Here is an 18,890-nt window from a genome sequence, read left to right on the forward strand (position 1 = left end):
GGCCCAGGTGCCACTGCCCCAAGGGAGCAACCTGGGCTTCTGAGGAGGCTGAGGGACACCCTGGAGCTTGGAGCTCTAACTCCAGAGTACGGCCAGATGCTACCCTAACCCAGGCCTGGAAACAGAAGACCATAGAGATAATACTGAACTATGTCACCTGACGCTGGGCATCCATGGGTCTGTATACTGCTCCCTCAACATTCCTGGCAAGCCAAGGCAATAGGTCCAGAGGAGGGACTGGGATGAGCGGTTTCCATGGAGATGCCAACAGATGGCAAACCGAAGGTGATGTGCACAGATGTGGCCAGTGTAAGGGTGGGGGAGGGGAGGAATGAGCTGAACCTTGCTCTCTGGGTCCTTGTCATGGAAAGTCCTGTCTCCAGTGACTGACTCTCCTTTCAGGCAGAGCTTTCCTGGCCTGAGGTCTTGGGAGCAGGGTGGGTCCCACAGGAGTAGGGGGGGTGGTCTCCTCTGAGTGTGGAGGCCCGGGCTCCTCTCCCTGCCTGTTATAGTGGGCATGGCTGCTGCTCAGGCCTTTCGCGTTCTCTCCATGTTTACAATCCTCCTCAGGCAGTGAGTGACTGGGACACAACCAGCCGGCAGCGCAGAGCTGGGATTTCAGAACCCAAAGCTGGCCCTCTCTCCTGCCACCCACCCACACACCTGTCACTAGGATAATGCTGATGAGTCACCAGCTTTTCCTTTGGTGGGTCCCTCCAGCTTCATTAAAGAAATGGTCTTTGGGGAGTGGCCTGGGAGCCTGAGGGGGGCCACGGTCCCCTAGTCCTGTCGGCGCCTTGAGTATACAGAGGGAGGGAGGGGCAAGGACCGCAGAACCTCCCTCAGCTGTTCCCTGCTTGTAGGCCTGTCAGGCAACTTGATGCTGTCTTCCAGCTGCCTGCCCTGCCCAAGGCTGGGACTGTCCTTAGCTCCTCTCCAGGGTGTGAGCTGTCCCTCTGTGCCCAACCCTGCAATCTGACCCCTCCCCCAGCTGTTCTTGAGGCCCCTTCCTCACCCACTGCTCCCTGCCTGTATCTATGACAGCTCTGCCTAGGTCCTTGCTAAGAAAGGCTGGGAATCCGGGGCCCTGAAGACTGGGCAGAGCCTTGAGCACCCATTTAGTCTAATTGCTCATTTACTGATTAAAAAAAAAATCAAAAGAACCACCAAGAGCCCAGAGAGAGTGTGGGGCTTGCTTGATGCCACATAGCAAATCTCAGGAGAGCTCAGACCAGATCTTAACCCAGGCCTATGAACTGTCCACTGACCTACAGGCTCCTCTATCCAGTGGCATCAACCCCTTGTCCCGAGACTTCCCTGACTGACAACGGGAGATTCTGAGGGAGTTCTCATTTTCTTAGCTTCCCTCCGCAAACTTGCTCTTTCCTGATTGGGGCGTACAGGGAGCGTCCAACTACTCTGAGATAAGGAGATGTAGTGGGCAAAGCCTGGAGAGGGGACTTGCCCCTATCAGTATAAGGTCCCTGGCTTGGCCCAGAGGCCTCCCCCAGGGAGGCAGGCTAGTTCTTGCGGGGGAACCAGAGGTCACAGGGAAGCGGCCTTTCCTGCCTCCTCTCCTCCTCTCCTCCTAGCACACCTTCCTCCCTAAGTGCCAGCCAGGGCGATCTTCACACCCACTGCGTGTTGGAAAGGTCAGTGCAGAGGCGAGACCACTGAAGCATGGTGTGGCTTCAAATGCAAATCTAACTCCATGGCTGCTCCCCGCTCCCCTGGGGATTACCCAGGTGGCACCATGAGCACCTGGGCCAGTGCCTCACACTGCCGCCCTGAAGACCTGTGGTTTAGAGAGAGGGTCAAGGTGGGCAGGAGCTGGGCCTTGGCCCGGGGACCGCGCCTGCTGTGGGCTCAAGCCTCTCCAGCCGGCCTGGGGCAGCCAGCCAGTGAGGTGCCCACACCCAGCCTCTGGAGACAGCAGGCTGGGTGGGAGGAGTGGTGGGAGCCTGAGTCCAGTGGTCTGGAGGGCACAGGGGCTCGGATCAGGGGCCCTGAGGGCTGGGTAAGCCCCTCTCAAGGCTGCCTGTGTCCATTCCAAGGGCAAAGGCCCAAGGCCCTTCGAGGGAGTGAGGCGCCAGGCCCACCGAGTGGCCTGAACAGCCTAGGAGGGAATTTTGGACACACAGGGCATCTGATGCAAGCTGGGTGCGCTCCATTCAGCGTAAATCTTCTCAGGGGCTCTGCTTGTTTCCATGGCGACCTGACAAGTGAAATTTTCCATCTCGGATGCCAAATGCCTGCGGATGAGGCAAAGCCTCCAAGGGTTACCAAATATAGACACGGCCCAACAGGCTCTGGGGGCTGGGCCAGCATTGGGTTTGGGTGGGAGCCTGGACCCCTCCAGGGCCTGCAGCCCTCCTGCCAGAGCTGCCATGTTGGGCCTCTCGGTGGAGGTGTCTAGGGCCTGTTCTTCCCGTGGGCAGAACCCGAGCAGTGCAGCCAGGGGTGCCCCTACCTCCCATCAATGCAGGAGGGGTGGGAAGGTCCTAGCAATGCCAGAGTCTACAGCGGCCCAGATCTGAGCCTCTGCCACGTACGGAGGGGAGGGCTGTCTGAGGCCGAGGACTAGGCCCTATCCAGCTTTCTGGGGGCACAGTCTTTGAGTTGTGGCATGAACGCCTCCCCCTCCTGGAGTTTCTCTCGGGGGCCTCTGAGTGACTGGCATGCCCTCTGATCTTTTATATTAACTCGACCCTGGTTGCTTGGAGAGGTATCACTCCCACCTACCAGCTTCTCCCAGAATCTCCCAGCCTGGTGTTCTGCTGTGGAAATGAGGCCCAAGGGCAAATGGCCGTGGGGTAGACAGGGTCCACAGTGACAGAGAGTGTGATGCCGAGACCAGGGAGACCCTTGGTAGCCCCCTTGCTACCCTTGGGCACCCCTTCCTCGCCAGACCCTTGTGGCTTTAACCTCGCCTGGTGGCAGAGCCTATGCCCCAAGGAGGCAGAAGGCAGAAGGCAGCAGTCCGCAGCCCAGCACTCACTCGGTCTGCAGCAGCTCAGGGTTGGGCACGCACTGCAGCCGGTGCGAGAGCAGCTGGAAGGCGCTGCTCTGGGGTAGCAGCATGAGCAGGCCATAGAGGGCCTTGATCAGGTACGGGTTGTTCTTCACGTCCAGCAGCTGTAGGCGCAGATCTGCAGGAGGGCAGAGGGCAGGGGTCAGGGATCAGGGGCCTGGTACTGCCCTATACTCTACCTTAGCCTGGCCAGGAGAGGGCCAGCCAGGTGGCTGTGGCTTAGAATAAGGCGGGGACTCCTTGACAGTCAGACGCCTGGCCCTCCTCCAGCAGGGCTTAGCTGTCCCCGTGATCACATCGTTCTTCCTTCCTACCTGCCCACCCGCCCACCTAACAGTCTCCTCAGCCTGGTGACTCCCAACCTGCTGCTGTGCCCGGTGCCCTGCCCCCACTTTCACAGCCTCCCCGGTAACGAGGAGGCTTGGAGCCTGTACTGTACCAGATTCCCCAGTCTGTTCCACACGTGCCAGCACAAGAGAGTTATAAATAGGGTGAGCTGGAAAGAAAGACTGGAGTAGGACAGAGCTGAGGGAGGGCGGGATGGAAAAATGCTTTCGTGTGTGGCTTAAACACAAACCAAGCCCGGGAGTGTCTGATAGGGGCTCTGGGAAGTCCACCTCAGATGCCAGGCCTGCCGCCACCCCGCCAGACTGGAGGAGATGCATCCCGTGGTCCTGCCCAGCACACGTCCCAACAAAACAGTCCCACGCTTCTCTCCTGAGCCCTCCAGGAGAGTCACTGGCTTCTACTTTCACGTGTCTCTCGCCCAGTCCCGGGTACCCTTTGTGACATGCACTTCTGGAGAGGCCATGCCAGCCAGCGGCAGTAGCTGCGCAGGGTCTGTGCTGATGCTGGGGGATGGAGCAGCTAGGCCTCGCGGCCAGGGTAAGCCAGGAAGCAGGGGGTCTCCCGCAGGCCCTCTGCTTGCCCTAGGTAGTGGAAGCCACCAGTGGAAACCTGAGCAGTCGACCCTAGGCCTAGCAACTCCAGCAGAAGCGTGGGCCTATTTCAAGTCCAGTTCCCCCTCTGGGTTCTGAGGAAACTGGGCCTCTGGGGCCACGCCAGCCATCAGTGGCGTCTAGAGGTAAACCAGGTTTGGATGGGTACTGGACAGGACCAGGGTGCTGCCGTTGTCACCCCAACAAAGCCCTGGGCCTGGAGAGAAGATGCTCATGGCTTTTGTCGGGTCAGGACGGACCTGATCTCAGGGGAGCTTGTGCCTGGATGCTCTGGGAGGACCTTGGGGAAGGGAGATGTCAAGTCAGGGGACTAGTTTGGGGCACTTTGCTGGGAAAAGGGGCTCCCTCCACCCTTGTGTCTCCTGGGCATCTATCGGAGTGGTGCCTGGCTGTTTGGATGGGCACAAGGGAAGGGTCCTCGGCCCCTGCATCTGCTTTTTGGCTTCGGGGTGAAAACCAACGGGCTCAGCCTGGACAGGTCAGAGGTGCTGGCAGAGTGGGAGCGCTGGGCAGCTCGCCTGGCAGGAAGGGGACCACCAGGAAGAGCTGCCTCCTGGCCTCCCCACCGCACCGTAAGCACACAAGTTTCATTCAGTTGCCTGCTCCGGGCGAAGGCGTTGTATGTTGAGGCGCCAAGAGCCGTGCCCGCCCCAGCCAGCTGTCACTTTTGCACATTTAGCCTGGGTGTTACAATCAGGCAGCTCTCACCCACCAGCTCCCAGAAAACGCCAACTCTGTTTTGCAGAGAGATGAGTGTGTGGCTCCTGGGCACACAGGAGCACCTATGGGGGAGGGGGGGGGGCAAAGGGTCCCAGCAGCTTCCGAGAGCCAGGGCGGAGGGTGGCAAGCTTGGAGAAGCTGGGACAGCTCTGAGATAGCTGCCCCCCGGGTCCCCTGACAGCACTGTTCCCGTTCTCCCCGGGGAGGGATGGCTTTAACCTTCAGGTGGGTTTTGCTGTCACTGCTGGTGTGTCTGAGACCCACCTTGAGGAACACAGACAGGAGCCGCGTTCTGAATCCGTATGTCCCAGCCTTGCTTCGGCTGGTCTCCTCGGCCCTGTCGTCCCTGCTCCTACATTCTTGACATTCTGGCGCATCCCTGGGGTGACTGATTTCTCCCTCCGTCCCTCCCTCCCTCCTCTGAGTGTGGCTTCACTTCTGCCTCACTCCAGGCTGGCCGAAGGCCAGAGGCAGGGCCCTTACATGTGAAGATGGGGCACTCGATCAGCTGTACCAGCTTGTCCACTTCTGTAAGGAAATCCACAGTGACCTCCAGGTCCCCGCTGGGTGGGCAGTCAAGGAAAGTCTGCCCACTGGGCCATGACAGCCTGTCTTTGTGAGGCTCCTCAGCTGGAGGTGGGGGCACCTGGAGAGCTGGGACCAGGGCACTGACCCGGCGGCTCAGAACCCTCCTCCCACTGGGCCCGGCTTCCGGGGCACAGAGCCTGCTTCTGGCTGAGCAGGATTCGTCCTATGAAGGACATTAGTCTATTCTGCTCTGTGCCTTTGTGTCCCTCTAAATGAAAAGCGGCACAGCTGTCCCCACTCCTGTTCTGCTCTGGGAGCTCTGTCCTCTGTCTTTTGGGCTCTGAAAGGCTCTCGTCGCAGCCCTGCAGCCTGCGGGGGAGGGCTGGGCAGGAAAGGTCCCTGCTCCTGCCTGAGTGGACAGCCGTCAGCAGGGCCACGGTCCGAGCTGTGGCCAGTATGTGGCCTGTGGACCCTGGGTCACACTAGTGGCCGAGAGGAGCAAATCTAGGTTGTGGAAGGAGAGCAGGCAGCGTGAAGGAGCCAAGCGAGGCCACGGCTGACTCGTAGGGGAGACCCCGCAGGGCCCCTGCAGCTCCTGGCCCATCAGAGAAAGAGGTCAGTTTTGCACCCTAAGTAGCGCTCCAATCCAGGGCCACATGCCAGGCATTCACATAAGAGGCTGGTTTGCTTTATAGTGTTTTAAACAAAATCTGATCATGGAGGCACCTGCTGGGCCCTGGCTCCGTGGCCCCTGAAGATCTCTGATACCCTCACCAGCAATACCGACGACCCTCAGCTCCGGCCCGCAGGCCTCACTTAAACCTGCCTGCGACAGTCCAACGGCCTTCCCTGCTCCTAGACCACCTCTCCCGCCCACCTAGCACAGGGTCCAGCTAAATGTGCGGTGAGCGGAGTGCACCCTGCCTGCTCCCCTGGGTGCCCGCACCTCGAGGGCCCTCTCAGCCCTTCTCCAACTCATGAGGTTTCTCCAGGAGGGGTTTCCCTCAGCGAGGACCCAGATAACCCTGTCTGCTACCTGACAGCAAATCCACCCCTCCCCCTGCCCATATGGGTCCTGGTCTCATCAGACCTGGAGGCAGAGTGTAGAGATGGGACAAGAGCGTGGGAGTCGGCCCACCACATGGGTGAGAAGGGAGCGCCGGGTCCCCGTCTGGCCCTAGCGCCAGGCCAGAATGAGAGTGAGCAGTGAGAGCGAAGGATACAACTTCTGGATGAGGTCGTAGGCGTGCCGATAGTTCTGGGTGAGGAAGCAGAGGGACACCGTGGTGACTGGGTTGTGGCACCAAGAACGGTACAGGCAGCAGAACAGGTTCTGGCTCTCCTAAGAGAGAGAGGTACGAGCAGTTAACAGACCCATCCCGTCCTCCCTACCGGCTCTTCCCCGCCAGGGGTCCATGTGGGGACCTGAGAGGGAAGGGCCACATCCCAAGACCCAGGGCCCTTCCAAAGTGCCAGGAGCTAGCTCAGCACCCGAGCTGTTTGGCAGCCCAGTTGGGAACAAGCTGTCACAAAGGAAACGCTGACAGCTCCTCCTCAGACCCTGTCATTACTCCCGGTCCCACAGAGCCACGTGGTGGTGGCGGCAGGGCCTGGTCGTGAACGAGCCTGTCCTGTGTGCTGGCACTTCTGCCCTCGGCAAATAACGGTAATTGTACCCCGCAAGACCCTGCGGGGTTGGGAGGGGTGCGACAGTGGGGTGAGGGGAGGGCACAGTACGGGTGGGGAGGGTGTTTCCTCAGGCCCCAGGCTCTCCCTGCAGCGCCCCGCCCTCCTATGTGGCCCACCTTGCACTTGGGAACCAGCCTGGGAGCTGAGCCCACATTCGGGGGAGCCCCTGCCCTGAGGAAAATTCTTAAGGCCTCTGCGAATGTCTGAAAGGAACCACAGGAAAGAGGCAGGGGTGTGGCCTAGATCATTCCGGGATGCTTGGCCCTAGATGCCCTCAGCCCAGGCTTGGATGCCCTTGAGACTCTCTGTAAGGGGGCGGAGGCAGAGTCTGAGCCGGGAAGGGGAGTGTGGGGGTGGTGGCCACAGCCCAGGCTGGAGAACAAAACCCCTGGATCCGCTGGCACATCCAGGATGGTGCCACTCTTGGAGGCCCTCCGCAGCTCAGCCCCCTTTCCCAGGTTGAGTGAGACTTTAAGCATGTCCCTCAGAGCAGGACGGAAGGATGGTAAGCACCTCCCTGTCCTCTGGCCAGCCTTGGTCGGTCCTCACCCAAAGCCTGGGCCACGCAGTACTGTGACACCCTGCCTTCCAACAGGGCACGTGAGACAGATGTGTCTAGCTGTGGGAGAGGGGCCAAGGAAGAGGGCGGGGAGAGCCGTGACCCTTGACCTCCTGGAGGCCTGACCCTGACGGGGTGGCATCGCATAGAGGGCACAACCCTGTTGGGGCCCATCACTGAACCCACTCTGCGTGCGAGGGGTCGGCGAGTGGAGGAGCCACAGCCTGTAACGGGTCGGGGAGGGCGCGGGGACCCTAGAGCACAGAGCCTCTGTGGGCAGAGCCCTGCACGCTGGCTCCAAGGAAACCAGCCGCAACTCACTCCCACGGCTGGCGCTTACACGCAGCTCCTCAGGGCATCTGTAGTTTACACCGGACCGGGGATATCTCCAATTTCATCCCACCTCCTCCAGGGGCTGAGGGTGAACAGCCGGATGCCCATGTGCCTGTGGGACTAAACCCGGGCCAGAGCCCGTGGGCACTAGTACCAGAGTCTTCAGGTCCTTGAGCTGGTTTCTCAGCTGGAAGAGCTCTGTGGAGGTGAGCAGGATGGTGTTGAGGGTGTGGACCATGGTCGACGCGAACTTGAGGTCCTCCTCTCGGAGCAGGATGTCTGCCATCGAGTGAAAGATGTTCTCTGCGTTCAGCAGTAGGCAGAGCTGCCTGGAAAGCAGGCAAAGCAAAAGTTACAGAAGCCTCTGGGCCTCACCTTAGGACTCTTCTCCCTGACCTTTCAGCATCCCGAGCATACCTGCTTTTTCCTGGGCCTGGTGTGGGATTCTCAGCTCTGAGGCCTGTCAGGGGACATTGGGGTGCTGCCCATGGTGGGCCTGGCTTCATGCCTCCCCAAACAACTGTCTGTGGCCCAACAACTGCAGAGCCCTGTAGACTTTATTTATCCCCCAACTCTTCCCCGGGCCAAGAAGCAGAGTTCTGAGAGAAGCAGCCGGGCCTCTGGCTGCGGACAGTCACCGGTCACAAGACCCTGAGCTACCTTCCCAATCTCTCATACGCCATGGCGCTCCTCGCCCCCTCCCTGGCTTTACTTTTCCGGAGAGACCTCATCTTCATTTGACAAATTCTACACAGCTGGTCACAAGAGCCCTCTGGAGTCAGGAACTTGTTTGGCTGTTCATGGCCGCACCCTCATCCCAGTCTGGAGTGGTGCCGGCAGGTAGCGGGGGCTCAGGAGGCATTTGTGGGATGAATGAACCTTCAGATAACCCTGAGCCTTAGCTTTGCTGTTCAGATGAAGTGCTGGCGCTGGGAGGCAAAGTGACTTGACCGAGGCCACAGATTAGTCAGGGCCACTTCTCCTTTCCACTGTCTCTGCTCTACTGAGAGTCTTGCAGGGGGTGGGGGCGGGGGGTTAGTAGGGCTTGGTGGAAAGGAGTCCCTATTTTATAAAAATGAAAACAGGGAACACAAGGAATGAAGAAAAACAGTTTTTCCAGGGTCTCTGGGGCAAGGTGACGTAAACAGTTAACAGGTGGGTCTCAAGGACAGGCTAGAGGAAGCCCATTGACCTGAGTTTGCCTCTGGTCCCCCAAAGGCCTGGCCTTGAGGGGATGAGCAGGATCCCCTGTTGGGAGTCCGGGCTCCCCAAGGTTCCTGCCAACGGAGAAAGATGCAGGGAGGAGCTGCACTTGAGTGGGCAAGTGGCTAGTGAGGAGGATGGGGTGGCCCAAGAGCTCTCCTGACTGCGGGTGCTGGTGCCAGCACAGTGCCCCGTCTCCCATTCGTCTGCCTGAATTCCTACTCTCTGCTCAGAGGAAGCACCACAGACTTGGCCTGGGGCTGGTGGGGACAAGGGTCTGAGGTCTAAGGTCTTGTGTGCTGAGTAATGACATGAGCCATATTTGGAGCCAAGATGCCTGAAACACGTCCATTCCAGGTCACTGAACTCAGTAAACTCAGCATTACCAGGGACTGGTTTCCTGCTTCCCTCTGATTATCCACCGTGCCTTGGGGCCAGGCTGGAGAAGATCCTTCACCACCCCAGGCCCGGATAAACCCCAGAGCATCTGGTAGCAGGGAGGCCAAACCACGAAGCACAAACAGAGGGCAGGCTGGCTCCAGCCTAGGCCCAGCCAGAACCAGCAGACTCAGGCAAGAGACGGCTGGAGAAATCGAAACAAGGCAGTTGAAGGGATGAGGTGTGCGGGGAGAGGTGGCCGCCAGGGCTCTGCTATCGCCTGGTTTGGGTAGGTGGCGGGGAGGGGGTGGCAGACAAAGGCTCTAGAGCCTGGTGACCCAAAGTCTATGCAACAATGTCTTCACCTCCCAAATGGGGGCAATCGCTACCTGTATGACAGGGGCTGCTCAGAGGGCTGCGGCCCAGACTAGCAACAACTTGTGTGGGGTGCACAGTATATGGCAAATGGGACCCCTGGTCGGGCACCCCGTTGACACCACGGGTGGGGATGATAGCCAGCTCACAAGAGGAAGCCTGGTCCTTTGGCGGAGAGCAGATAGCACTTCCTGTCCCCTCCCGGTCCTCCCGCCCCTAGATGAGCCCCGTCTCCAGGGCTGTGGGAGAGAAATGTTCCAGAAGAGCGGGCTGGGGAGGAAGGAAAGCATGCTAACAAATGGTCACAAGTGCCCGTCGCCTGCAGCTGCTGCCGTCTCCATGACAGAGGCTAACAGCTGAGGCTGCTGCCAGGCAGCACCTCCAGGGACCACAGGCAGGTGGGGACCTGCAGCGGCGGAGGCAGGGGCGGCGCTGTCACGTGGGGAAGGCTGGGGAGGGTGTGGAGGGACAGGCGAGGTGGGGGCCCGTGCGGAGGAGGGCTCCAAGGCCTCTGGGAGTCCCTAAGAACCCGGGAGCACCGACTGTCGCAGGTGGTCACGGACGGCGGTTTTCTGCAAATGCTCCTCTTGCCACTAGTGACACCACGCTCTCCTCGCCAACTGCTCCTGCTCCAGTGCTGTGGCCGCTCCTGCTCGCTCTCTAGTCTGCGTCTCTTTGTGGTCGCATCTGGTCCCACGAGTATTTTCAAAACTGTCTGTAAATCAGTGGCTCCCATGTGCGCCTTTGGGGCCCGCACTGAGCTCTGGATGGGACAGCTGCACGGCTGCCTGACAGGCATTTCAGACGTGGCAGGGCGCACCTCACAACTTTGCTTTCACCCTAGACTTGGGCCCCCGGCTTTCTCCGTCTCGGGAACTGGCATCACTGCCCACCCGGCTGTTCCAGCCTAAACCAGGGGGTCGTCCTTGATCCCCTGTGTCCGGTCCACTGCAAGTCGGGGGGTCTCTGCCTTCGGGCACATCCTGCTTCCTCCTGGCCCTGTCTCAGGGCCCCCCGTCCTGGGCCCTCTGCCATCTCTTGCCTCGTCAACTCCAGGTCAGCTTCTCATCAGTCTCCCTGCCTCTTCTCTCACCCCAGAATCCACCTTCCACGCACCAACTGGGACACTCCTCAAGTGCTAATCAGAGCGTGGCACTCCCCGGTGGCTTTCCACTGGATCTGAATAAAACCCAGCTCCTCATCATGGCTCCAGGATCCTACACTCTCTGGTCAATTCCTCTCCGACCTCAGCTCTTCCAACTCCCCGTTTACTCGTGATGTGCTGGCCTCTTGTCCTTTTCTTGTTCCTGACTCTGCTTTCTGCTTAGGGACTGGCACGTGGTGGGCTCCTTCCAGCCACAGAGGTCTCAGCTGCTACCTCGAGTCCTGGGAGAGGCCTCCGTCCAATGCACACTCTCCTCCCCAAGGAAAGTCATGGTTCTTTCTGGGCGGTCCTCACTACCCCAGGTATCAGGCTGATGGAATCGTTTACTAGGTCCACGGTTGTCTCTCCCACTAGAACGTGAGCTGCAAAGGGCAAGGCCTTGTCTGTGACCCTTGTGTCCCTCATACCAAGGAGCGGGCTTGGCGTGCAGCAGCTGCTCGGTAACTACTGTCGAGTGTTACTGAGCGGCAGAGCTATGTGCCTGTCCATCAAAGGTTTCATGGACAGGCCCGGAGACATTCTTAGGCCCCGCTCCAGCATACCCCTCTGTAGCCCGGGCGAGTCCCTGCACGCTACGCACGCCCCGGTCTGCAGAGAACAGCTGCAGTGAGGTTTCATCTTCATCCTTATCACTCAGGGCCTGGCTGCCCTGCCCAGGGAGGCCTGGGAGACCCTCTGCCAGGTCCTCACACAACCCTGGTCAGGGGGTACTATTACCCCCACGCAGGGGACTCTGCCACCAGTCACACCACCAACCAGGGCACAAGGAAGGGAAGATCCAGACCCAGAAGAGTTGACTTCCAGAACCTGAGCCCTCTGCACTGCTCTGCCTGCTCAGTGCCCACCATAAGCGGGCACTGGGGGCTGTCCCCGCCTGGTGGGGCTGGCAGATGGCTGCTGCCAAGCAGGGCTGCTGCGTCATCACTTCTCTGTCGAGGCTCAGCCTGGCTTGAGCTGCCTGCCTGGCTCTCAAGTAGAGCATCCACAATGGAACACAGCTTGCAAGCATTAAACATTTGTCCGTATTTTTAATACCCATATTAAAGCACTATTCATCATGAGACAATGGCTTGGAAGATGCTTAGGGACAGAGCAGAGAGGTGGGGCAGGAGGGAATCTGGATGGCGTCTGGCAGGGCACATCCACCTTCGGGCAGGAGTTGGGCAGGAGTCCGTGCGTGTGCCCCGAGCCCTCCACGTTCAGGCCGGAGACCGCGGGGATGGGGCTCTGCCTTCCTCTCGAGCCTCCTGCTGCTGGCCGGGACAGCTGTTCCCTTACTACAGGCCCGGGTTCATGCGGGGGAGGGGGTGGGGTGGGGAAGGAGCGGGTAGGGGAGACCGTTCTCTTTGGTCTGTCACACACAAGAGGCTCTCAGAGGAGTAAGCTGTCTTCAGCCTGCTCTGAAGCCCCCAGGACCCAAGAGAAGGACTGCTACTTTCCCTACTGGATTGCGATGACGCTGCCTTCTTTGGAGTGGCCTCGAAAGGCCAAGGCCACACCGGGGCCAGGGGAAGGCACTCTGCAGCAGAGCCTGCCTTGAAGAAGCCATGCCACACTTGCCAAGCCGATGTGAGCTTCGTGTCACTGCCCGCTTCAAACGATAACTCTGGCCAAGCAGCCACTGTGCCCCAGACTCCAGCTTCGAATGGCCACCAGCCTCAGTGCTGCGCCATGGTGGACAGTGCTCTCCTGAGTCCCCACCCACAGCCCCTGCTTTAGGTGATATGTGGGCCAGAGTGGGTGGAAGGAAGAAGGTGTCGACTGGCTCCAGACTGGCCAGTCACGCCCTGAGGCCAGACTGGGCAGGAGAAGGCCTGCCCATGAGGCAACGGCTGCTGCCCATCTCCTGGTAGAAAGGCCTGGGCAGAGGCTGGTCTCCGCCAGGTTTTCACCCTGTCCTGGGTGTGGGAGAGGGGCCACATGCTGCTTCTCTTCCAGGGACCTGGACAGGCTACTAACTCAGGCAGAGCCAAGCTTGGAGGACAACACGTGCCCAGTGGCTTTGGGCCCCCATGCAGGCTGTGGGCAGACAGGAGAGGTGCTGCTGGACACTGCTGTCCGATGGTATAAGGTGGGGGCTGCCTCTCCCTCCCTGGCCAGCCCCTGCTCCTGCAGGAGTCCACCCTGGGGGCCCGGGCAGGGCGGGGAGGCCAGGGCTCAGCATTGAGAACACAGTCTTGGTAGCGGGTGGCGAAAAGGGAGTGTGAGCAGTTCCTTTTGGGATCGATACAACCCAAGGGCCTGGGGGAAGGGCATGGCCTGGCACAGAGGTGGGGGCAAAGGATGGGGGAGAGCTGGGAGCCCCCAGCAGAAGGAGCCAGTCCCAGCTGCAAGAGCAGGGGCCCCACCGAGGGGTAGGCTCCAGAGCCTGAGCGTGGGTGCCCTTCTTGGGGAAGAAGTATTCTGGTTCCCTGGGTGTGTGCTCTGGGGATTCCGGACTTTGCCACGAGGCTCTGGGGAAGACCTAAAATTCCTTTCTAGGACCCCACTTCCCTGCACCCTCCCAAAACAGGACCAGCAAAGTTACCATGGACAGAAACAGCCTCCCTGCCTTCACTGTCAGCCGACCCTTCCCAGGTCCCTGGGCCACTTGCAAGATGCTTGCGCTGGCCTTCTGGGGCTCTCCTCTGGCTCCATTACCAAGTAAGGGCATGCTGACACCCCTGCCTGTTCTGACACCGAGCCCAGAGCTGAGGGTGGGCTGGGGAAGCGAGCTGCTGCCCTCCTCTCTCCTCCCCACTCCTTCCTTGGGCCTGGCCTTTTTAAGAGACAAAAGGCAGCAGCAGATGATACTCTGACTCAGGACAGGGATGCCTGAGATGAGAGCTGCTCAGCTCGGAGGGCCCAGGAATGCGACCCATCTGGCCCTCAGAGCCCCACTGGCGAGTCGGCCCACAGTCACTGAACAGGGACGTGGAAAGGGGACATGGTGCCTACAGAGAAGTTAAGGGAAGGGGAGGCTGGCATGATCATTTCCTCCCAGGTCTGTCCCCTTCCTGACTGTCCCAAGCATTAATCTGACCACACCAAGAGGCAGCCCCCAGCACGGGGCACAGAAACAGCTGGCCTGGTGGGGAGAGACTCGACCTCAACCTACTTGAGTGGCAAGAGATGCCAATGTTGAGAGAAGAGCGTAGAGGCGGGGGGAGCCCACCTCCCACCCCAATCTCCCCGGCTGCTACTGACGCGGGCCAGTCCTGCTTCGACGCGCACCCTCCTCTCGGCACTGACTGTCCTGTGAGGAGCAGAGAATTCAGGATGTCTCGGCTGTCAAACTCCAGGGTGAGCGGGTGCACCCAGCTCTTTATTTAATGCCGCCCCCCGTGTGATCAAGGGGCCCGTCCGGATCCCCGGGAATCGCACCACGTTAGCACCGCTTGAGAGGCAGGCATGTGGGTGATTTCGCATGGCGCCTCCTGTTGTGCTGGGCCTGACGAATGGCTTCCCCGACACAGGAAGGTCTGTGTCATCTCCTAGAACTGCCCTAGACAGTTACAGACGCCCCCACCTGGCCCTTCATGCCTTTCCTCCTACGCCCCCAGAGTCAGGACACCTGGCACCTCCCAGCTCCCACCAGGCAGGTCCAGCTCTCCGGCCTCACGGGGCCTGCGAGCTCAGCTCTTCGGTGGGTGGTGTGGACTGGGGTGAAGGATGAGGTGGGCGGTCTGCTGTGCTCTCCAGCTGGCCACGGCCAGCTCTGCTGCAGAGAACGTTGCTAAGCGGGGGCTCTGAGGGATGACAGGACACGGAGTCCTGGTTCGAGCTCCTCCTCAGAGGCTGCGCCTGGATGCTGTCCGTGAGAGCTCAGGGCGAGGCACGGTCCATGACCCTCTACAAGCTGGGCTCAGGGCTGGGCTGACCGGAAGGTGGGCGACGAGCTTCAGGCACCTCTCGTCCAGGCATTCCTGAGGGCAGGGCCGAATCGCCTGCTGCCTCTCCTGAGCTGTTCCCGCTCGGAGCCCTCCTCCTCTCCCTCTAGCCTGGCTGCCTTCCCCATCCATCCCCAGCTGCCTGCTGCTTGTGTCCTGACCAGGCCGACACTATGCATGGACAGCCAGGCCCCACTCGTCTCTCCTTTGGCTACTAGCTGATGCCCAGGTCCTCTCAGTGGCCAACGGGACACAGGCCTCCCTGAGAGATGCATATAGTCTCATAGCTCATGGCTCTAAGTGCGGCCTGATGTCAAGTACAAAAAATACAAGGGCCCAGAGCCATTCCCACGGGAAAAGGACCCTCCTGGCCTTGTCCCTGCCTGACAGCTGGGATCCTTTAGGAATTTAAAGAGAAGGCAGCTTTCGGGTCAGTGTAACATTAGGGTGGGGGAGGAGGGAGTGCCCTCCCATCTGAAGTTCAGAAAGCTCTGGGTTTCACCGGATCCTCCTCCCACCCTCCCCCTCGCTCCTCTTCCCTTCCAGCTCTCTGCTTCCCAAGTATGAAAACTGTAAATCTGTTTTATTTATTTCAATCAATCCTCGGCAGTGTGCCCCTCAGGGCAGAGGCAGCCATGGTAACCCTGCCAACTCATGCCTTAAAAATTCATCATGTTTAATGCAGTTGATGTGTCTGATAGACTTAAAAGTTTCTTGGGGGTGGGGTACGGGGGTGGGAGGACGAGGCACGAAGACTTGTTCTGCTGGGTCTTGCTTGGAGGGAGGGGCACAGCATAATGGGGATGAGACAGAAGAAGAAAGGGGTCTTTTGTCCATGTAGCTCTCTGTCCCTCTGTTCAAGAGTGGCATGGCCAGACTTTGGCAGCCACAGATACCTGTGCTGGGCTCATCTGGAGACCTCCAGGGAAGGCCTTACTTGGGCGGGAGTGGCCAAGAAAACCAAAGGGTCTCATGGAGGTAGCTGGGGCTGCGGTCCCCTGGGCCAAGCCGGGCCCTCTCTCCGGGTTCGGGGTTTGCTCTGGGGACCAAAGTGAGAGTGGGGCAGAGCCATGAGAGGTGACCCACTTCCTCCACTGCCCAGGTGGTCAGGTGGCCCTTCCTGCCACATAAGGGGCTCTGCCTGTTCCCCGGGACAGAAGCCATCTTCTGTGCATGGCCCAGCTGACCTAGTTGGCCTCGAATTCCATGTGCTCTTAGCAACCTGGCTAAGCTCATCCCCCATTGTCCATTCAAAGGCACCTTTCTAGTCCCCTGCCGGCCTTTGCTCAAGCTGTCCCTGTCCTGACCCCTGGGAGGGCCCTTCACCCCTGCTGCTAAGTTCCCCATGACCTGCATCCCCAAGCTCCGCACGGCCCTCCCCACTCCTGAGCTCCAGCTCCTGACACTCATGTGCGTGTGTCTCCTTTCTCGACTTGGGCTCCCCAAACAAGGCAGGATGTGCTGGAAACCTCATCGGGCCTGGCCCAGGGTCGGGCCTCTGTGGGCAACAGGGAGAAGAATGTTCGTGGAACAGAAAAGTAATTGCCAGGAGGGGCAAGGTGGCCTAGACCACTTGGGTGCTGAAATTCAGCTCTCATGTGGAACTGCATGCTCAGCGGCCCACGGAGCCAGGTGGCTGTGAACCATGCATGGGGTTTCTGCGGACGTCTGGTTCTGGCTGCAGCACTTGCAGAATGTGAAAGGAGGGGTCTCTGAGGGGATTCGGCAGGTGTCTGATTTATAGACAAGGTCGAGGTATGTGTCTCAGGAAAGAGGCTGTACCTTCTGGCCCACATGGAGATGTCCTAGAATATGGATGGATGCAGGTCAGATAGCAGAGGCACGGCCGCCATGCTGGAGGGAATGGGGACACCAGGAGACAAGCAGAGAGGACCCTGGACACTTGGCTGTGGTGTGCTAGGCTCTGGAGGAAAAGGCAGTGTTGGGAGGACCGGGCTGGGGTGGGAAGACAGCGGGGGACGCAGTGTGAGTGTGGCAGGGGAGGCCATCTCCCCAAGCCTCGAACCCCTGGTAGAGAAGCCCATGGCTTCTGAGTGTGTCATCTTTTGAATATTCAGCGCTAATGAAGACAAAGGGATGGGTCACTAAAGGAAATCCTATTTCTTCATGACAATCACCTCCAGGAAACAGACAGCCGTGCCAAGGCCCTGAGAGGGGCTCAGGCCCCCGCCTCCTCCTGTCACAGGGATCACCATTTCCTTCCCAATAATGGCCACACGCAGCAGACATTTGTGAGCGCGTCACGAATCTTAAATCCTTTCAACATGGAACAGGTCCCCTTTTAACAGAGAATGAGAGCGAAGCAGATTAGAGCCCTGCCAAGGTCCGTCTGGTCAGCCTGGCCCGGCACCCAAGCTCGCAGCCGCTGCCTCACCATGTACCCAGCTCAAAGGCTTCCAGGCCCAGGTGGCGGAAGGCTCAGATGTTGCTTTTTCTGCGAGGCAGATAATTTGGGGCACCCTGGCAACATATCACTGGACCTTCTAATGGACCAGAGCCCAAGTTTCTCTAGAACCTTCCTGTGGCTCTGGGGTAGCTTATCTGCAAACCAGCTCCTTCTACCTCATCCTCTTCCTGGGGCGACCTCTGTGGCTGGGAGGCACTGACCACACCTGGCCGGGACAGTGCTGGTCTGTGCCTACACTCAGCTCTGCCCTGTTGGGGCGATGGTTTGTCACCAAGGATCAGGCAGGAGGCAGACTCTGGGAACAGTGCCCACGGCTCTGCGGCCAAGCCCCAAATTTAGACCCGGGGGTCAGGGAGTGGGGAATCTACGTGGGTAACTCCAACAGCAGGTTCCCAGAAGCCTCTGAGAGGAGCTGCAGCTCTTAAGTCCGGGTACTGGGGCAGGTAGGGCTGGGGGGAGGGTTTTAATTCCACTGCTGGTCCTCTGAATCCAGGCCGTGAGCCCTGCACCCCGAGTCTCCCGGGTTGACAGAGAGAACCACGATGGACCCTTTCTTCCCACCCGTGCCCTCTGTGCGCCCACCCTCCCGAGTGGGGTCCCCCCCGAGGACGCACGCAGTCTCCCTGATGTGGCGGTCTTGCCTGTGAAGAGGCTACACGCTGCCTTGGGGCCCACATGCCAGCAGCATGCAGACCGTTTGCTGGCCCCAGACCTGCCCGTCCAGCCACGCTCCTGCCAATGTCAGCCAGGCTCACAGAGGCCCTCACAGACCGTGCACTCATGGGACAGAGAAAAAAACTGAAGCCAAGGACCGGTCCAAGGCCACACAACAGGTACACAGACCTCTCCTCCCTGGCTTTGCCCCTCTTGCCACCTAACTGAGGGCTCCAATTCCCTGCAACTTAAATGTCCAGGGAAGAGACATTCCTTCACCCCATGGCATGTGACATCAGGCAGGGTCCCTTGAGATCAAGAGTCTTGGGACAGGAAAGGGAAATGCACCCCCATTGAAACTACTGGGGTGAGCTGAGAAATAAGGCAGGCAAGTGACAAAAGTGCCAGATGCCGAGGGAGCCCGGCCTGGGCTGATGCCTCGTACCCGGGAGCAGCTTGGGGACGGCCCGTCCCCAGCAGCCTTCCTGTTACTAAGCTGCTCTGTTCACGTTTCCCGTTACTTCATCCCATTATTCCCAACGAGGCCTTTGATCCAGGCCACGGGATCACTCCTCGCTGCTGCTTGTCCGACCACAAACATTCACAGACGGTGAGCATCTCCCACCTTAGTCAGCACCGAGCGCAGCTGTCGAGGCCTCGCAGGTCCCCACCTCCGCCCTGCTAACCGTAAGGCCACACGCCGACCTGGGCGCCGCAGTGCGGTGCTCACGCGGTCGCTGCGCTGAGGCCCGCACGCCTCCCTCTCCGAACTCCTCACCCAAAGGGGCTTTCTTCATGGTTGTGGTGATCGCACTTCCACCCCACGTTCCTGTGGGACACTCCCCTAAGGGGGCTACTGTGCCCTGACGGGTTCCAACCAGGGGCTGCCACTTTGCCTTCCCGTGGCAGTCTCAGTGCTCTGCCCCTGGGTCCCATAAACACGACTTCAGCTCCACAACTCAGTGAGGAGCCACCACCCCTTGTCCCAAAAGTGTCCTC

The 18,890-nt window shown here is 59.7% G+C and overlaps 1 protein-coding gene across 3 annotated transcripts in view; it reads right to left on the bottom strand.

Moving 5' to 3' along the window:
- The window catches only part of VAC14 (Vac14, PIKFYVE complex component), a 115,897-nt gene that overhangs the window by 2,982 nt on the left and 94,025 nt on the right, over window positions 1–18,890 (bottom strand). For 2 of the 3 annotated variants that reach the window (XM_023523639.1, XM_011380650.2), the window contains exons 15-18: window positions 7,974–8,148; window positions 6,462–6,580; window positions 5,194–5,273; window positions 2,999–3,149 (exon numbers count right to left, since the gene is read on the bottom strand). In XM_023523639.1, coding sequence (XP_023379407.1) covers window positions 2,999–3,149; window positions 5,194–5,273; window positions 6,462–6,580; window positions 7,974–8,148 — 525 coding nt within the window. The remainder of the gene's footprint in view (window positions 1–2,998; window positions 3,150–5,193; window positions 5,274–6,461; window positions 6,581–7,973; window positions 8,149–18,890) is intronic. The other variant, XM_011380651.2, reaches the window with a different exon arrangement.

Source organism: Pteropus vampyrus, unplaced genomic scaffold, assembly GCF_000151845.1.
Source record: "Pteropus vampyrus isolate Shadow unplaced genomic scaffold, Pvam_2.0 Scaffold399, whole genome shotgun sequence".
NCBI classification, from domain to species: Eukaryota; Metazoa; Chordata; class Mammalia; order Chiroptera; family Pteropodidae; genus Pteropus; species Pteropus vampyrus.